The sequence below is a fragment of the Toxoplasma gondii genome, chromosome III (genome assembly GCF_000006565.2).
Source record: "Toxoplasma gondii ME49 chromosome III, whole genome shotgun sequence".
Taxonomy (NCBI): Eukaryota; Apicomplexa; class Conoidasida; order Eucoccidiorida; family Sarcocystidae; genus Toxoplasma; species Toxoplasma gondii.
In genome coordinates, this window is record NC_031470.1 from 2,170,020 (window position 1) to 2,188,494 (window position 18,475).

At 54.4% G+C, this 18,475-nt stretch overlaps 3 protein-coding genes across 3 annotated transcripts; 2 read left to right on the forward strand and 1 right to left on the reverse strand.

Annotated features, from left to right (window-relative positions):
• Window positions 1-7: 7 nt before the first annotated feature.
• Window positions 8-679, forward strand: TGME49_299120 (hypothetical protein; the record flags this gene model as incomplete). The annotated part of the gene is made up of 1 exon (XM_002371739.1): window positions 8-679. The coding sequence occupies one exon, from the start codon at window positions 8-10 to the stop codon at window positions 677-679; it is 672 nt and encodes a 223-aa protein (XP_002371780.1).
• Window positions 680-929: 250 nt separating this feature from the next.
• On the forward strand, window positions 930-8,537 carry TGME49_299110 (cleft lip and palate transmembrane protein 1 (clptm1) protein; the record flags this gene model as incomplete). The annotated part of the gene is made up of 13 exons (XM_002371738.2): window positions 930-1,178; window positions 1,590-1,762; window positions 2,083-2,186; window positions 2,787-2,908; window positions 3,472-3,564; window positions 3,987-4,143; window positions 4,579-4,748; window positions 5,345-5,410; window positions 5,995-6,129; window positions 6,346-6,530; window positions 6,899-6,976; window positions 7,314-7,508; window positions 8,405-8,537. The coding sequence occupies 13 exons, from the start codon at window positions 930-932 to the stop codon at window positions 8,535-8,537; spliced, it is 1,860 nt and encodes a 619-aa protein (XP_002371779.1).
• Window positions 8,538-9,797: 1,260 nt separating this feature from the next.
• Window positions 9,798-18,190, reverse strand: TGME49_299100 (hypothetical protein). Its single transcript, XM_002371737.2, has one exon. The coding sequence runs from the start codon at window positions 17,523-17,525 to the stop codon at window positions 11,001-11,003; it is 6,525 nt and encodes a 2,174-aa protein (XP_002371778.2). The 5' UTR covers window positions 17,526-18,190; the 3' UTR covers window positions 9,798-11,000.
• Between the last annotated feature and the right edge of the window lie 285 nt (window positions 18,191-18,475).

The following is an 18,475-nucleotide window of genomic DNA, read 5'->3' on the forward strand; positions in this document are numbered from 1 at the left end:
GCGCCAGATGCGGTCGAGGGAGATTCGCCGCCGCAAAGGAGGAGGAGTAGGAGGCGCGATTCCGGTGAGTCACAGAGGACGAGCAGGTGAAAAATGGAAACATCAGGGGGAAATAAAAGAGACTTCCTTTGCCCGACGTCTGCGCGGGCATCCGGACAACGAGGAGGCGCGCGGTTTTGAGAGAAATGGCGCTTTTTTTCGACTGCATGCGCCCCAGGGAGAAGAAGACAAGCGGTGGAACAGCTCGACATCTGCATCTAAGCGGCGGCACGGAGAAGAGCGCCTCGCCGAGCGCAGACGACAGGCACAAATTCGTTTCTTCCTTTTCTTGTTTTGGGCAAATGCCAAAGTTTATTTCGCCTGTTTCGCACAACTTTGGGGACCTCTCGGCTTGTGCGACACAGACCTCCCGTCCTTCGAGAAGAGTAGAGTGTGCAGCCGCTCTCACACTGACCGGAAGAGGACTCTCCGAGTCTTCGAGAAAACAATTTTCGAAGGAAGTCTCTGCATAAATGCCAAAACGTTCTTGCTTCACTGGTTAGAGAGACACCGCAGCCGTCTCTTTCTCTGCGGTTCGCCTCGCTCTCCCCAACCTCCAAGCTGCTCCGTGTCTTTCCTCGCATATTCTTATTCTCCCTTCTTCTCCTCTCTGATTCGCTTCTCTGATTCGTTTCTCTGATTCGTTTTTCTGCTTCGTTTCTTTGGTTCGTTTCTTTGATTCGTTTCTCTCTATCTTCTCTCTCCTTCCTGTCTCCTCTTCTTCCAGTGCGATGGTACTGACCAGACTCGCATCTGCGTAGTTTCCTCGCGCTGTTAACACAGGTGATAACAGGAATCCATGAATTACACCTAGAACGCACCCGAGTGTGTCTCCTGTTTCCTTGCTTCTTCCTTCTTCTCTCTCTCCCTCTGCTCTTCCGATCTTCGAGATGGGGAAGTTAGGCGGCGCTTTGCTGGTCGCCGTAGCGGCGTACCTCTCTTACTCGATTTTCATCATGTACAACGAGACGCAGCCGCCCGTGTACCGTCCTGAAGGGGACAGCGAAAGTGGAAAGACGGAGCCGTCGATCAGCCGCAATCGGTTTTCTCCCGACGTCCTCCTCTCCTACGAGTTCTTCCTCTCGCCTTACCAAGGCCTGCCGCCGCTGCGGAACCTCCTCGAGGCAAAGAGTGACAAAGTCCGCGAAAAAATGGCCTTTTCTCCCCCGGAAACACTCGAAAAGCAAAACAGAGGGACCTTCTTGTGCGCCCACCTACAAACAGACATCTATTCGTTGAAGGAGCTGTGCAGGGATCGAAACTGTGTCAATGAGAGAGACACGAGAGACAAAGCTACATATTCATATATATATATATATATAGATAGATATAGATATAGATAGATATAGATAGATATAGATAGATATAGATACATGTATGTATAAATATATGCACAAATATATATATATATATATATACATAATATTTATAGAAAAGGTACTTTCGCGAGATGGTCAGGGGGACGACTTCTTCCGTGAAGGGTGTGTCTTGCCCGTTCTTTTTTATTTTTTCGCTGTCTGAACCTGTTTCTTTCCTTGTCGCTTCTCCAGCGTTTCTTCCACTTGGGCTCGGTGAACAGTCGGCCGTATGACTGGGAACGAGAGGCGCAGCTGCGCGAGGAAGAGCAGCGAAACTGGAGTTTCTTCGAGAGAATGCGCGAGGCTCTGAATTTTTCGGGGAAAGAAAAGTCGGATTTGGAGGTGATTGTTCCGGAGCATCTTCGGTGAGAAGCAGCCTGCATGCACTGAACGAATGGACTTTTTTTTCTGAGTCCTCGGCGTTGTGTCATTTCGTTCGAGGCGCCGCCTGCAGGAACGGCGTAAGAACTGCTGCTTCGTTTCTCCACTCTGACTCGTCTTGTTGCGCTGTCGAGCGACACGTCTCGAGGAAACGTTTCAACTCCCGGTGGACCGGGCGCACAAGTTCAGCGGTAGAGCGGAGCTTTTGATATGGGGGATTTCGCTCGCAGACTGTGTGCAGAGAGACGAGAGGAGAAAGATCTGGCGCCTCAAGCGGCGATGAACAGTTTCTTGTTTTTTTCAGAAATAATACGACGCTGTACGTACACGTGAGGACCCGCGATGCTCGGAGTGGCGAGGAGCTTCCGCTCCAAGCTGTTCAAAGGCTCTCTTCTCCCGTGGTGCCGGGTGAGGACAGACATTTTTTACTTTCGATGTTCTCTCCGGATTCGGCGCATCCTTGATCGTCTCGTGGTTTCCGTTCTCTCTCTTGTAGCAGGTCGTCTGGTCCCGAGTCGATGTCGTTCTTTGATGGCCTCTGTCTCCTCTTCTTCTCTCGTTTCGTTCCTTCTCTCTTCTTTGTTCCGCTTTGTTCCTTTCGTCTCTCGCTCCGTTCACCCTCTGTGTCCCTGTTCTTCGCTCGAGCATCTCTTCCTTCGCTCGCTGTTTTCTGTCGCTTTCTTCTCGCTCGCTGCTCTCTCAGCTTCCATGCGTTCCAGTTCGTCTGCGTCTTGCGTACTTGTTCGAACTGCCTTTCTCTTTTCTCCTCTGCGACGTTCTGTCCGCCGCGCTCCAGACGCGTACCCTTGCTTCTTTCGCGGCGTCGCCATGCGTCTGCCGCCTTTTCTGAAGGCTCGAACAGGCGTTTCTGCGCGTCACCTGTGGTCGGCTTCGACCTATGCGCAGGGCAAAGGTTTCCAGCTCTGCGGTCGGAACGTAGAGCTCGTAGATGTGCATGGATTTCGCGAGTTCTTGCTCACTCTCAATCGCGTTTTCCTCTTTCCTCAGATCACCTCAAAGTGCTCAAGCGCTATCTTCTAGAGGATCCCTGGGGTACGAGATTGGCAGAGGCGACGACGCACCTGCAAGTTCCTCCTCCACCGGTCGAGTCTGTCCCCGAGTACATTCAGGTTCGAGTTTCACTTTCTACTCGGTTCCACGCTAGGACCACAGAATGCCGACGCCACTGTCTCTGTCTCTCTTGCCTTCTCGACTCGACTCAGTTCGCGTTGATCCCTGCTCCTTTTCCTCCTTCTCTGATTCGCTCCCTCCTGCTCGCTTCACCTCTTTCGCTCTTCCTCGTCCGTGTAGCCTTCTTCCTCTCCGCGCCTCTCTCTCGCTGAGGTCTCTCCGAGCATTTCTTTTTCTCTTGATCCCTCGCCGCCTCGCCTCACGAGTACTCAGAAAGCGTCTTTGCGTCTCAATCGTTTTTAGTCTGCAGAAACTGTTTCGTCTCTTCTTCCGAAGCGCTCACCCAGATGCCTGGGCGCCTCTGCCCTGCGCAGCATCTCAGTGTGCAGTTATTGTTTGAACCTCGACGCACGTAATATGTTGTTTCCAGAGCTGCTTGTTGACTTTTTCCACTCTTTTTAGCGCTCAGCGCGCGCCCGCTTGCTTTGTGGTTCCCCCGCGTTTCCTGCGTCGTCTTCGAGTTCCTCATTTTCCTTTTTTAATCTCAATTGCCGCTGTTCAGATCGGCCCTGTGCTCGAGCATCGGCCGCTGCTGACGGCATCCCTTCTTCGCACGTTCGGTCCGAACTCGCCGATTGTTGACATCGAGAAGAAGGTACAGACCTCTCGCGGATTTCCTTCGTTTGCTCCTTCTCTCTCCCCTTTCTTCAGTCCACTCTCTACCTCAGCTTCTCCGGCTGTCTTGGCTTCTTTCTGACCTGACCAGAAATCCATCCTTTCTCCATCTGCTCGCTTCTGCGTCGCGTTGCGGACGAGCTGTTTTCCGCCAACGAGATTCGGTGATGATTCATTTATCCGCGAACGCTGTTGACGCCTTTCTCCCAGTCCCCGGTTTTACACTTTGAAGCGTTTTCGGTGCTTTGTCGCTCTTTTCAACTGCTTTGGAGTCGTGGGTTACCTCCGGAAAGTCTCCGTTGTCTCGCCGCCTGCGCCGCCATCAGGACGCTTTTCTCTCGCTCGCTCTTTTTGTTTCCGCCTGCTCATGACTCTCCTCTGTCTCTCTCTCTCGGTGTCCAGACTTACGCGCTCCCCATTCATGTCAACGCGATGATCTCGCCGGAGGATGAACATCTGCCTCTCGTGACGCTTCCACACGAAAGTTTCGTCCTTCTTCCAGAGGAACGGCGTCGCTCGGCAGCGGCGACGCCTCTGAAAATCAAATACAAACCCACAGGTTCGTCTGCGAAAACGCACGCAGTCAAGAAGTCATCCGTTCCCGCGAGAGGGCCGACTCGCCGATCTGCAGGCACACAGACACTGACAAGGAATTCAAAAAGGGCCATGCAAACCCACAGATCTGTGTACCTAGACACAAAAGGAACGATCACACATTCGCAAAGGTCCCTGCACATGTATCTATCTATCTGTCTATCCATATATATATATATATATATATACAGATATATATATATATATATATATATATATCTGTATGGCTACAGAGTTCCGGCGCGGGAGCACTCTTGCCTATTTGATTTGAGGTTTTCTTGGTCGACAGCTCCTCTTTTTTGAGACGTCGACATGCAAGCGCGTGGATGTGGAGGAGGCTGAGGGCCGAAGGAGATGAGGTTCTCGACACTTCGTGTGATCGCTTTCGCCTTCCTTCTAGGTTACGCTTCTTGGCTCTTCCTCCTGATTATGGGGCAAGCCGTCGGAAGTCTGCAGCGCATGCAGTTTTCTTCGTACGACGTCAATTCAGTCAAGATGATGATGGGGAGCTCCTCGCCGTGGGTGCTCCTCCTCGTCTACCTCATTTCCCTTCTCCACCTCGTTTTCGAGGTGCGCACAGCAAACGCTCTTCCGAGACTAAGCGTATATACATATATATATATATACATATATACATATATATATACATATATATATACATATATATATATATATACATATACACATTTATATATATATATATATATACATATATATATATATATACATAGGTCTGAATAGGGACTTTGTCCTTTGTTTCGTATGTGGGCGTTTCCTTCTGTGTCTGTTTAAATATATTTGTGTATATATGAATTTATACGCGTTTATACATACACGATATATATATGAGTCATATTTTACAGCGATTGCATCTGCGCTTTTCTTGACGTCTTCCTTCCCCACACGTTGTGCCTGAGATACGCACTTGAGCGGAAATTTCGTACGCCTCCCCTGTTCGAGACAGTTCCTACAAACTCCAACATCTGTGCACAGACAACTCCACATGTGTGCATATACAAATATATATATATATATACAAATATATATATTTATGCATTTAAATAAAGGGCAATGTATGTGGTATAGTGCTAGATTTATGTGCATATGCGTGCCTGCACTTGAGCCTGTGCGCGGTTAACTCGTCTGGACTTTCTCTGTTTCTGCAGGTCCTCGCACTCTACTCGGACGTGACGTTTTGGCGCGGCCAAGAAAACCTCGCGCAGAATTTCTCTGTAGGCAGAACAGAGCTCTAGAACCCCCAACTCGAACGCTATTCTAAATGAATATATGTGTGTATGTATGCATTCATACGCGTTTATACATACACGATATATATGTATATATTTATCTGCATATTTAGCGTAAAAATATACTGCATATGTATATATTTTTGTGTATACCTGTATTACTAGCAACGGATGCACAGGGGTCCGTCGGTCGCCCTGTGTGCGTTCTCGATGTATTCAGAATTTGGATTTCTTCTTGAGGTTTCAGTGGCATCTGCGCTTGAAATCGGTTCCAGTTGTTGTCCGTGCAGTGTCATGGAGTGTAATATCCTGCCTGTTTCCTCGTCCTCGCGTCTGTTCGGTGCTTCCGCTCCCTCCACTCGTCGCTGGCTCCCCCCTCCCGCCAGTCGCTGTTCTCTGTCTCCTCTGAATGAACGCGCGATGCTACGCATGCGGTGTCTCTCTGTCGTTTTTCTGGATATCTCTCAGAGACTCGGAAGCCGTTTCCCTGTTCTCTCTTCTTGCCGTCTGTCGCTGCAGTGTTCCCTGACGTTTCCAGCGAGTCTCTTCGCGCGTTGTTTGTTTTCCAGGCGAGCGGCTTGCTGATTGAGATGGCGCTCGAAATCGTGACGATTCTGTACGTACGCGACAACGGCGACTCATTCCTCGTCCAAATCTTCATCTTCCTTCGTCTGCTTCTTAACGCGTGGAAGCTGAGGAAACTGGTGAGACAACTCCAGATCTCGCTCTCAGGGCATCGGGGAGTCTCCCCGGTCCAAAACCGGTCTCGTTACTGCGCCTCAAACGCGTCTTCTGTGGGCGGTTCTCTCGGTTTGACTGGTCCGCATGCGCGCTTCTCGTCCTCGCTCCCGAGTCCTTCTCTTTGTCTGCTTGCGTCACTCCCTCTGACCTCTTTTTTCGCTGGTTCTTCGGTGCGCCAGGTCACCTTCACCCTCAGTTCTTCGCCTCCCTACTTCTTCAAGATGCGGAGTGTCTCTTCTCCGAGTGCCTCCGAGGCGTCTGTCTCGGAAACGGGGAACTCGAGAGAGACGAACAAGAAAGAAACGCCTAAGCCTGTCGCTGTGGACTTCGAGGAACTGCAGCGCTTCGAGAATTCATGCATGTGGTGAGCCATTTGTCTCCATGCCCTTTTACAGTTCTGATTTTCTTTAAAAGTAAAGCTCTAGTTGTTGGCTTCCAGGTCGCCTTGTGTGTGCAGAGACCCTCTGCCTTGTTAAACGAAAATTCAAATGCTTTCCCCTTAGCTCTCTTTGCTTCTCATCTGGGAGCCGTGTCTCTCCGTTCTCGTCGCTGACGTTCTTCGTCTTGCCCCTTCCCGGTTTCAGCGTTTTATTCCAGTTGTGATGCTTGCCTCTCAGTTCCAGGTGACTCGTTGCTTCTCTTGCTCTCCGCCGCTTCTGGAGACGCATTCTTCGACTCTTATGACTTTCGCTGTCTGCGTTGCGTCGGCGCTGCTCTTCCTCTCATGCTCAGGTACCTCTTCCTCCTTTTCCTCCCCGTCGTGATCGGCGTCTCCCTGCACCAACTTGTCTACGTTCCTCAGAAAGGCTGGTGAGTCTTCGGCTCTTCGCAGGTTCTTTCCTTTCGCCGTCGGCTGTGGCCATAGCGAGGATGCAAACAAAATATATAGATCTACGCAGATGTAACAGATACATATACACATACATACACATATATATATATATACATCTATATATATATACATATATATATACATATATATATATATATGTCTATCTGTGTGCGTCTACATGCGTGTGTGTATAAAGGTGTACATACCTATCTATCTATATATGTATATAAATATATGGGGGAGTATGTGTATCTTTGTCCGCGGGAGTTCAGGCCGTTTTTACATGGTTTTTTGTGTTTTCTCCTCTCTCTGCAGGTGGTCGTGGGTTGTCACTTCCCTCGCGACTTGCGGATACACCTTCGGTTTCGTCTCCATGACGCCGCAGCTCTTTCGAAACTACAAGCTGCAGTCCGTCACACATCTGCCTTGGACCGTCCTCGGCTACCAGTTCACAAATACGTTCATCGACGACCTCTTCTCCTGCTTCATTCGGATGCCCAAAATGCACAGGTAGCCGCGAATCTGCGCGCGCAGCGACTCACGCTCCCCTCAGCCAACGCGACGCGCGCACGCACATGCGAAAAAACGACCCCCAACTTTCGGCACACACTCGGAAGAACAGACAACCTGTGGCGCTGCCTCTCTCCCTGTGAAAATACCAAACACACATGCCACCATACACACAAAAGACATGCATATATATACATATATATATACATATATATACATATATACATATATATACATATATACATATATATACATATACATATATATATATATATATATATGTGTCTGCATGCATGCATTGGTCTGTAGCTCTGCATGTATGTAGATGTTGGTGCATATTCAAGTCTCCGTCTGTATCTCTTTGCTAAGAGTGGCGTCAGCGCCTTTCAAGTGAAAAACGCAAGATGCAGCTTTCGATTTTTAACTTGGACTGAAATGTCACTTTTTCCAAGCTGAGAAGCGCCTTGGTCGTCTCTTCTACGCGTTCAGTCCGCTGAGTGTTTGCCCTTTCCTTTCAAACGTTTTCTCTGTTTCCGAATCGCCTCGTTTCGCTTACGGCCACCGTGCGTCTGCTGTCTTTGTCGAGGGTGGCGTTCCCTGTTTTCTTCTTCTGCTTCTCAAGACATTCTTCTCCTTCACAGATAGATGTCGTCTCTCCCTCCCCGCGTTCCGCAGCTCCAGCCAGCCCATCTGTGTCACTGCTTGGAGGAGTGATCGACTTCGACCGCGGGCGTTTTTGTCCAGTTGTCTACAGTGGTCTGACTCGTGATTCCTTAGACGTTGCTTCCTAGCTCCACCTTGTTGTCGAGTCCGCTAAAAGGTCTCCCCGCGAAGGACTTCGATCGCCCAGCTCGTGTCTGCTCCATTCGCGTCGTTGCTCTCTCTTCTCGCTGCAGGATGAGCGTCTTCCGGGATGACGTCGTCTTCGTCGTCTTCCTCATCCAGCGGTGGCTGTATCGACACAACAAGCAGCGCGAGGACGCGGAGGCTTCATGTCAGGAAGAACTGGAAGTCAAAAAGACGAAGTGAACCGAAAGCGCTGCGAAAGCGGCGAGCACAGATCCTCTCGCGTTCGTTTTCCCCGACCAGACTCGGCGTTCATAGACGTCACTGCGCGACGTCTGGAGAGTTTCGCAGCCTCCTCGACAGCGCCGAAAACGCGGCGTCGCGGGAGTTCGCTGTCGCCCCTGAAGGCGCGTTCTCGCGTTTCCTTGCTTTCTGTTTTTGCCTGGACTTCTCGCTTTTTCGGAGCTCGACGAAAGAGGCGCGCGAGGCCTCCTGTCTCGGAGAGCGAGGTCTCGCCTCGCGAAGACAGACGAAAGAACTGTGGCGAGGAGAAAGCCGTTCCTCAGATGTTGACGCTCCTTCTCACTCTTTGAAAACGGAGGTCTCCAGTGTACACTGGGGAACGTCTTTCTCTTCTCCGAGGCGGCTGCCTGCAGTCTCTGTGATTGGCATCTCGTCTGAAAAAGCCTCGAAACATGCACCAGGCTCTCTCTCGCCTCTGTGGCAGACCGTGAACAGTCGCGAGTTGTTCTCCATGTTCGCTTCGTTTCTTTCGAGTCCAAAAGCCGACTCGGCCTGCGCCGTCCTGTCGCCGGCCTGGGCCGAGGGTGTTCTGTCTCTCAGTTGACATCCACGGCACAGGCAGATGAGTAACCGGAGCTTCGACGAGAAAAGGCGGTCGACCTCCCGTCTGGACGAGACTTTCGCCCATCTGCCGAGGGGAAGCTGGAGGAAAAGAAGGGCATCCTTCGTTCAAGGTCTCAGTCTTCTTTTTCGACAGAGTTCTCTTTCTCCGGGAGGACCTGGGCCGATGCGGGGCGGTCAATTCGGAGCCGCGCTGGAACTGCTTGTGCTGGGATGTTGACTCTGGTGGGGTCTCCTATAAGCCTCTGCAGGCAAGCGAATCTCCTGCATCTTGCACCATGACTTTGGCAGTCTAGGGAGAAAACTAATCAGTGGCTTTTTGTCGGAATGCGCTCGCGTGACAGGAGCGTGTGCCTGTGAGTTCTCGTTGGACGGAGCAGGTTGCGGCGCGCCAATCCGCTATCTCGTCCAGAGCTCTTTCATTCGAAAACCAACAGACGCACCTGCGCAAACGCGGCGTCTCCACGAACGAAACAATTTAGAAACGACCCGGCCAGAAACCCCACGAAGCAAACGAAACCACGTACAACCACCTGCATATATGTATAGCCGCATACATATACGTATACACAAATACATATATATATATATAGATTTGTATCTGAATAGATGTAGAGCGATGAGATGGAGAGGGAGAGAGGGGGTATCCAGAGGGAGCAGGCACAGATTTTTTTTACCGCTCGCGAAAAAGTCCTTGCATACAGTCCTTGTGAACCACCAACGTATATATATATATATATATATGAGGTATTTTGCGGGTTCCTTAGTGTGGGCAAAAGGCTGTTATCGTCAGAGGAGAAAGGCCTATGCATTTTCTTAGGTCAGACCTTGTTCAGCGGCCGAGATTGTTCTTGGCTTTAGCGTCTGCACCGGATCCCCGCTTTCTGTCGCTGCATGCGCTCTTCACAGACTCGAAACTGCCCCTCTCTGTTGTGGCCGTTCACCCTTGTGTGTGGGCGAAACTGCTCGACGCAGATCGCTGGAGTTCCCTCTATTCTGGGGAAGGGAGAGGCTCGTGATTAAAGAAGACCTGACGCGGTCTCGTACTCTGTGGTATATGGAGCTCTCGGTTTCCATGTGACTCTAGAAACGCTCCCTTGAAGAAGCGAAAGAGAGCAAAGTTTCTTTCCATCCGGCGCCTTGTGCCTGTGCTGGGGCGGCCGGAGAAACCTGTCGTTTCAGTCTCGAGAAGAATCTTTTGCCCGTGCCTTTGTTGTATTCTTTGCTAGTATTATCTTAGCCGTCTTCCCTCATTACAAGTACAAACTGTCACTGTACAAATGATCCGTCCCGACAAGGAGGAGTTCCTACGAGTTCTCAACGCCCTCAGGGGGAGGGGGAGAACGAAGGACTGAAGGGCAGACAGCAAGTTGCCCGCTTCGGGGAGCTAGGCCATTCCCCTCAGAAAGAAGGAAAAGAAAAAAAGGCAAGCGTGGACCACCGGAGGCGTCCGCGGCAGAGACTTTCAGAGAGCTCTCGAAGAGATAGAAGAGCCGCCAGAGAGAGGCAGAAAGAGAGACGCTCGAAGAAGAGAGAAGAGCACGAGGACGAGAAAAAGGCAACGAAAAAGCGCAGGGCATATCACTGAGAAAACATCGCGGACAACCCTCGAGCGTCTTGAAACAGTCGAGAATCAGCGAGTTCCGCATTTGAAATGAAGATGAAAGAAACGAAAGAACGTTTGGTGTCTGCCAGACACAAAGTCGCACAAACGTCTCCTTAAGCCTGCGAAAAGCCACTCTCCTGCCGTGAAAGAGAAGTCCTCTTCCTGTTTCCCTCAGACTTCTTCACTTTCTTCCTTCTCTTCATTTCCTGGAATTTGCGACCCACAAGCCTTCTTCTTCATCGCCGCTGCCCTCGTTTTCGGCGTCTCGCTTTCTCTCTCTTCTTTCCATTTGTCCCTGTCATGCCTTCTCTCTCGCCTCGCACACCTCCTCCGTGGTTCTCCTCTGTTATCTTCTCCTCTGCCATCCTTGTCTCCACGGTTTGCGCTTCACAGCTCGTTTTCTCTTCGTCCTTCTCCATTTCGTCTGTCTGGCTCATCTGTTGTTCCTCCCTTGTCCGTTCGCCTTCCTGGATCTCTTTTGCCCCTCCATCTTCTCTCCCCTCTTCCATTTCTGCCTCTTCTCCCTCCTCCATCGTGCTTTGCTCTTCCTCCGTCCTCTCTTCCACCTCTTTGTCTCCGTTCCGCTCCTCTGGTGCTGTTCCTCCTCTAGTCTCTTTTTCTTGGCTCGTTTGCGTGACCTCTCTCCGTTCCTCTTCGTCCTCTGCGAGCTCCTCTTCAACGAGAAGCTGCTGTTGCAACATGAGGAGAAACTGCTGTTCCTGAAGAACAGCTCTTCTTCGTTCTGTGGAGCTCGGTCTCCTCTCGTCTCCTCCTCTGTCTCCTTCGCCTTCTCCCAGTCTCCGCTCCTGCCCGCCTCCCGCCCCTGCGCTCTCGGGTGCTCTGCATGCGTCTGCCGAGCCGGAACGATCTGCCGAGCCGGAACGATCTGCAGAGCCGGAACGATCTGCAGAGCCGGAACGAGCGTCGGGTGGCGTTCTGCTTCTGTCGTCTGGTCGTACGTCGCCTGCGCAGGTCTCTGGATAGCAGAAGGCCTCCGACGCCTCCGTCCTGTCCTCCCCAATTTGAGGCCTCCGGAGAGCGGCTGAGCAGGACGCGGTGCCCGCCGGGGGCTCCACGCGCTTCGCTCCCGCCAGAAAAGGAGACACCGACCTCAAACGATTTCCTCGTCCGTCCTCCCCATGCGTCCACTCGAGGAGTCCGCCCGCGTCTCGCTCTCCCGCCATCCGCCGCGCTGCCTCTTCGACCTGCGCGGCGCTCGGGATGTCTCCGCTTTGCGCTCGATGAAAGAGTTTTTCGCTGCGCTTCGTGCGACCGCTCCCAGACCCCGAAGCAGGAAAGAACGTCGAGAGCGGAGAAGAAGAGAGAGAAGAAAAAGACGTCTTCGCAGCTACCTCAGCTGCTCGACATGCCGCAACCGCCGCCGCTGCGGTCGACTTCGCCGCATCCACCACGCCACTCCAAGGGAGAGAAGAAGAGAAGGAAGAGAAAGAAGAGAAAGAAGACGAAGCGGAAGAGGGGGCGGAAGAAACAGAGGAGGAGTAAGATGAAGAGCGAGACGAAGGACCTAAAGAAGATCCTGCTGCTGACTGTCGGGATGCAGAGACAAGACGGCAACTGTAGGAAGAGAGATCAGGAAAGAAAGAAGACGAGTGAGAAAGGTCAGGAGAGGCGCTACGCGTATGTGCACGACTTGCGTGAGTCTGGTGCACCAGGAATCGTTCTTCATTCATTTTTGGCCATGTTGTCTCTCCACATTGGTCTGTCCTTGCGACTTCGCTGTCTCCATCGTCCTCCTCAAACAGGCTGTCGTCTCCTGTGCGACGCTCCTCGTCGCGGGTGTGTACTTCCGCAGAACTCTCCATCCTCTTGGAAGACACTCTTCCTCTGCATCTCCGATATCCTTCATCACCGTCTTCCTTCAGTCGACCTCCTCTCTTCCCTCCGCCGTCCTCTTCCTCCTGCCCCCCCGCCGCCTCCTCCTCCCTTGTTGCTCCGTCTCGCACTCCAGTCCCTGCCTCGTCTTCGTCGTCTCCATCTGTCTCCTCTGTCTCCCTTCTCGGCGCCTCGGCCGCGCCTTGCGATCTGCAGTCGCGGGACTTTGCGGCTTCCAGGGGAGCTCCGGCGCGTCTCTCCCCGGCTCGGTAGGAGCGCGCGGCACTGTCGAGCGAGGGCCAGGGTGACTCGTGGGGAGACTCAGAGAGAGGAGGCAAGGACGCAGAGAGCAGAGCGCCTCCCTGGGTCTGTGCAGCGAAGGGGAAGGCTGCGGAGGCAAACGAGGGCAAAGAAGCCCCCGAGGATGGACAAAAGGACGGGAGAGAAGACAGCGAAGGGTCGTGTCTTTGTCGGGGAGCGATGGCCGCCATCTCCTTGAGACCCAAATGAGTTTTTCCGGCATCACCGGCGGTCGAGTGCGTTTGAATCAACGAGACATCTGAAGCGAGCATTGGACGTTGTGAGGCGGTGGCATTCGCGGTCCCCTCGCCGCTCTCACGTCTTGCGGATTCTTCGACTTCCGTCTCGTCGACTTCTCCTGCAAACGCTCTCCCTTTTCTTCTCCCTGTTCTTACTGCGTTGTCTCTCGAAACATCTGCTGGCTTGCCTCTGGTCTCCGGAGAACGTTTCTTCTCCGATGTCGTGGTCTCCGGAGCGCCAGCCCCCCCCCAGGAGATGACGAACATCCCGTCTAGGTCTTCCCCCTTGCTGTCGAGGTCCTGTGTCTCTTTGCTGCGGCCGAGGATCGACTTCCTCGCCGTCTCCGTCGCTCCCCGCAGAAACCTCTGGAGACTCTTCTGTGTGAGGGTGTCTCCGCCGGGAGAGGACGCGGAGCTGCGCGTCTTCTGAAAGAAGTTTTCTGCTTCCCACCCGCCCTCGACCTCCTGTCTCTCGCTCGGTCTCCACCGGTCGAACCTCCAGCGCTGGCGAGATATCTCCCCGTTGCCCTCTCGCCCTGGAGTCTTCTGCCGAGCCTCTGCTGTCTCCTGGAAGCAGCGGCGTCGACGGAGCAGGAGCGCCGCACCCCCCGCGGCCGGCGCTCCTGCGACGCATCCCCTGTTTCCTTCACTGTCTCCAATGACAACGTCGATGTCGATGTTCGCGGGTGGCAGCCTCGTCTTCGAAGTTCGAGCCTTGTCAGCGCCGAAGAGAAACGCGGGGAGAAATCCGAGACTCGCGCCAGTGTTGCTTTCCACAGCCGACCTGAGTCGCGTCTCCGGACCTCTCTCGCCTGGCTCCGCTGTGTTGTGGGCGTCCCCAGGCGCGCCGGGGACTCCCGTCGCCTCGCCCTGTCGCGAAGGCCTCGAAGAAACGCGGCGCGCTGGCGAGGCTGAGAGACTCTCACGGGCAAGGGAGCGCGGCGACTCGGACAAGTGTGGGGTTTCCCTGGAGTCCGCGAAGTCGACACCTGCGGCTTGTCCCCTCCACAGGATGTAATCTTGTTCGCTGTCTATGGCGCCCTCTCGATACCCTTGAGACGAAGAAAGGGATCGCACATCGCTCTCACCGCTGAAGTCTTCAGTTTCGACTTTCGCCCCCGCGTCCTCCTCTGCCGCCCAGTACGGAAGAGGCAGGATGATCTGTCTCCTCTTTTCGCTCCCATCCCCGTCCTCTCTCTGGGCCTTCTCTCTCGCCCCCTCCTCCTTCCCTGCCGCACCACGCTCTCTGTCTGAAGAGTGTGATGAACCTGAAGAGGAAGAGGCAGAAAACGAGGATGGAGCGGAAGAAGAGGATGGAGCGGAAGAAGAGGAAGAAGAGGAAGAAGAGGAAGAAGAGGAAGGAGGAGAGGGAACGAGACAGTTCGTTTTTGCAGCTTTTCCGCGAGCCCCACTGTCGATGGATGCGCCGCCTTGAGAGGTCTCCGAGGGAGCTGTCGACCGCGTAGTGCTCGCACCGGGAACCGGCGCGGCGCAGCCAGAGTCTCCCTGAGGTTTCGAGCTTCGCGGGTCAACGGAGACAACACCTGGCCCGCCGCCGGGTGTCTCTGCCTCGCAGATGTTTCCTTCCTTTTTAAGGCTCCAAGTGAACAAGGCAGAGAGCGACGAGACAGCCGAGAAGGCTTGCGCGTCCCTGGCCGGCGGGATGCTCTGGGGCGGCTTCTCAGACGTCGATTCCAGCCTTTCGTCAGGCGAGGACAAGGCGGCTCCAATGCCGCCCACGACCACCGCGGTCGGCGACGCCGTCTGGACTCGAGAGCCCAAAGCCGCGGAGGGTGCCGGAGGCGTCGCGTCTCTCGCGCCTTCGTGAGCCAGGCCGGGCAGCCACGGTGCCTCCTCCCAGGCGACGGAAGCCGCTCCAGTTGGAAGTTGCGAAGGAACGAAGGCGTACGGCGGAAAAAACGAGAGATCGGAAAACGCTTGAGAAGAGAGCCGCCTCTCGGTCGACTCGGGTTCATCCGTTATGACAGGTTGCGAAGACATGCGGGAGGCGCCTCCAGTTTGTGAAGTCGGCAAACCTAAAGGAGGCGGATGCGGACCCCAGCCTGGACGCCCTGGAGCCCCATGAAAGAAGGCCTCCGGAGACATCGAAAGCGGAGACATCGAAAGCGGAGACATCGAAAGCGAAGGCATCGTTCGCGACGGTGGGTCTAGGGGGAAGGGGAAGGGAGGGCAGGTCTGAGAAAAAAAAGGGTGAGAAACAGGAAAAGAAAACGACTCTGTTCGTGACAGCGGCGGCGCGGTCCCCGTCGGTTGATATGTTTCGAACCTTGAGTCTGCGCCGTCTCGCTCTCCCCCCGTGTCTCGATTGTCTTTCGCGACTCTTCTCTCGCTCTTTGCGCCGGGAGAGTTTCTTTCGCAGGTTCTGCTGACTTCTCCAAAGAAAAGGCGCTCCAGCTCGTCTTCCGCCGACGACTCGTCTTCCTCCCCGCTGTCTCCGGAGACTCCACTCCGACATACTCTCTCCTTCTGCCCCGAGGCCAAGCGATCGCCTCTCTCCGCTCCGCCGGGAGGCGGCTGGCAAGCCAGCGAGGCGGAGGCCTGCCGCTGTCTCTCGTGGAGCTGCATGCAGTGCCAGCGATACCACTGCTGGTAGTGCAGCTGCATCTGAGCCTGGAAGAGCTCGTGGTAGGCGCGGAGGGTGCCGTGTGGAGACGCGAAGGTCCTGCTCGAAAGGTCTCCTCGCTCTCCCGCGTCGCTGTCTCCACTTTCCTTGTCTCCCCGCGGGTGCTGCGGACGCCCTGCGTTGGGGCACTGCGGCGCCGAGGCCCCAGCGAAGCATGGAGAAGCCGAAGGCTCTCTGTCTGTCCTGGCGGCCCCCCTCCCTTCTCTTTGCTCCGCGCCTTCCTCGCATGTTTGGCGAATGTCTCCTCGCAGGTGACGCGCTTCCTCAGCTCCCGCACCGGGTCTTCCCAGACTTCCTGCGCATGCAGACTCCCTTTTCCGCGCTCGGCTGTCGCGTCCTTCTTCTCTCGCTCGTGTCTGGCTCTCCTCTTCGTCCATCAGCTCTGACCAAGATGTATCGCTTCTGATTTCCTCGCTCGACGCGCCTTCCTCGACGTCCTGCGTTGTCTCCTGTCCGACTCCCTCTCGCTGCGGCCGCCAAGAAAACAGTCCGCCGCCATCGCGGAGTCGGAACGACTGCCCCCACCCAGGAGGTGACTTCTCCCCTTCTGTATGGTCGACCGGAGGAGCCTCAAGACCCAGGCGGCTCTCCTGAAGGCGTCGCGAAAAACGGGCGTCCTCCCGGCTGCGCGGCTGTCCTTTTTCTCGGCGCTCTTCTTCTCCACCAAACGGTGGCAGGCCGCTGCCTGAGCCAGCTGCTTCTTCTCGCCGGTCTGCACAACTCAGCGCATGTCGCACCCCAGGCGCAAAGCCGTCTGCAGGCGCTCCTGCCTCCATGAACTCTCTCGGCACCTGTCCTCCCTTCTTCTCGATTTGTTTCTCTCCCCCCTCCTTTCGCTCTCCCTTCTCTCCTGCTCTCTCTCCTTCCTTCGAACGACCTTCTCGGCGCCTCTCGGCCCTCGGCCACCGCCATCGCCGAGGCGGCGCAGGAGAACTCTCTCGTGGACAGGCAGAGACCGAAGCAGAGCTCGACGACGCGAAGGACGAGGAGACAGAAGAAGAAGAGAGAGAAGCGGAGGAGCAAGGCGACATGGAGACTTCGGGGGGGAGACAGGTCACGGGCATCGAGACCGCAGACGCGGGGAGGCAGACGGCGTTGGGCGGCAGGGAATGCTCAGAAGAGAGAGTCGAAGATTCTTCTTCTTTGGGGGAGGACAACGCATGCGACGTCTCTCTCCACGGAAGGACGAGCCTCTCGAAAAAAGGCGCGTCATGAATCGCCGCCATTTGAAAGCATGGCGAAGCCGGCGGTTCCTCGGTGTCTTGCAGACACACGGAGGGGGGAGAGGCAGGACAGAACGAAGAGACAGGAGGCGAGGGAAGGCCCCAGAGCGGAGGCGAAGAGCAGGAAGAGGCAGACGCAAACGAAAAACTGGAACGAGAAACAGCGAGTTGAGAACGCAAACGCGCACAAGACGACGGCGACAAGGCAGAAAGGAAAGGAGGTGAGGAAGACGCTCGCTGGGACTTGGTCGGAAGCCTCACGCCGCAGCTCTCGCATACAGACACCCACAGATCTCCTTCTCTCTCTTCTTCTCTCGCTTCCCCTCTCGGTTCTTCTCTCTCTTCTCTTCTCTGCAGTTCATGGGTCGCCGTCCCCGCTGCTTCTGGAAGTCGAGTTGTCTTCGCGTCGGACTTCTCTCTTCTTCGTCGAGCTTCCTGTTCGAGAGAGAGGCCGGCAGCAGGGCCAGCACGGCGCCTCTGGCTGCTTTGAGGCCGCGAGAGTCCGCGAGGCCATGCCGCCATAAAAAAGAGGCAAGGGGAAAGGCTTGAAAAGCGGAGAGGAAAAAGAGACGGCGAGAGAGTGGAAACAGAGAGGGAGAGTCAAAGGAAAAGAGGAAGAAGGAGGCGAGAGGAGGAGGACACCGAGCGAAGGAAGGGGAAGGAATGAAGAGAGAAAAGCGTCCGTTCACACGGAGACAGGCGAAGGACGTAGCGCTGCCAAGGAGGCGGGAGGGCAACTTTAGAAGTAAGGCGAAACTGGAGGGTCGAGGGCAAAATTGACAGCTCTGGAGAGCGGATTTTCTCTTCTTTCTCTATCGAAAACTGAAGAAGCAACAAGCCTGAAAAAGGTCGGGGAGGCATTTCCGACTGTGTGAACGTCGTCAGAGAAAAAGAGCGCATCGGAGACATGTGCCTCTTGTTCCGAGTCTTCATCTGTTTCCACTTTCTCGTCGTTCTTTAACGCTGAAGAAAAAAAAACCACCCGAATTTCCTTGAGACTTCCAGCAGGCGCCTTCTCTTTGCGTCAAAAACGCCGGCTCCTCGCAAGTTCCCGGTGGCCTCTGCGACAGAGACACGACACAGATCCCGTCTCTTCCTCGCTTCGTCTCCCTTCCGCGGACTTTCTCGCTTGTTTCTTCCTCCTCCTTTTCTCTGCACATGACGGAGAGCGAGACGAGAGGCGAAAGTTCAAAGGGTGTGCTCGATTTTTCGCGAGATCTGCCGCAAATCTGCCGCGCAAGACCCGGCGGCCAAAAGCGGCGAAAACTGCATGCGACGCACGGACCCAGAGAGAGGCTCCAACGTTTCTCCAATCGATGCTGGCTGGCATGTAGTCGGGAGAAAGGAATCTCTGTTGAGATCCGTCTGTCCAGCAGAGCCAACGAGAAGTCGAGAATTCAGAGAGCCTGCAATGGCTGAAAACCTCATGCAAAGAGTCGAAAGCTTTCAGAGACTCAAACGAAACACAACTC

What these genes read in the sequence shown, in the direction of transcription:
- TGME49_299100 (XM_002371737.2), bottom strand. Translation starts at nt 17,525, where the DNA reads ATGGCGGCATGGCCTCGCGGACTCTCGCGGCCTCAAAGCAGCCAGAGG.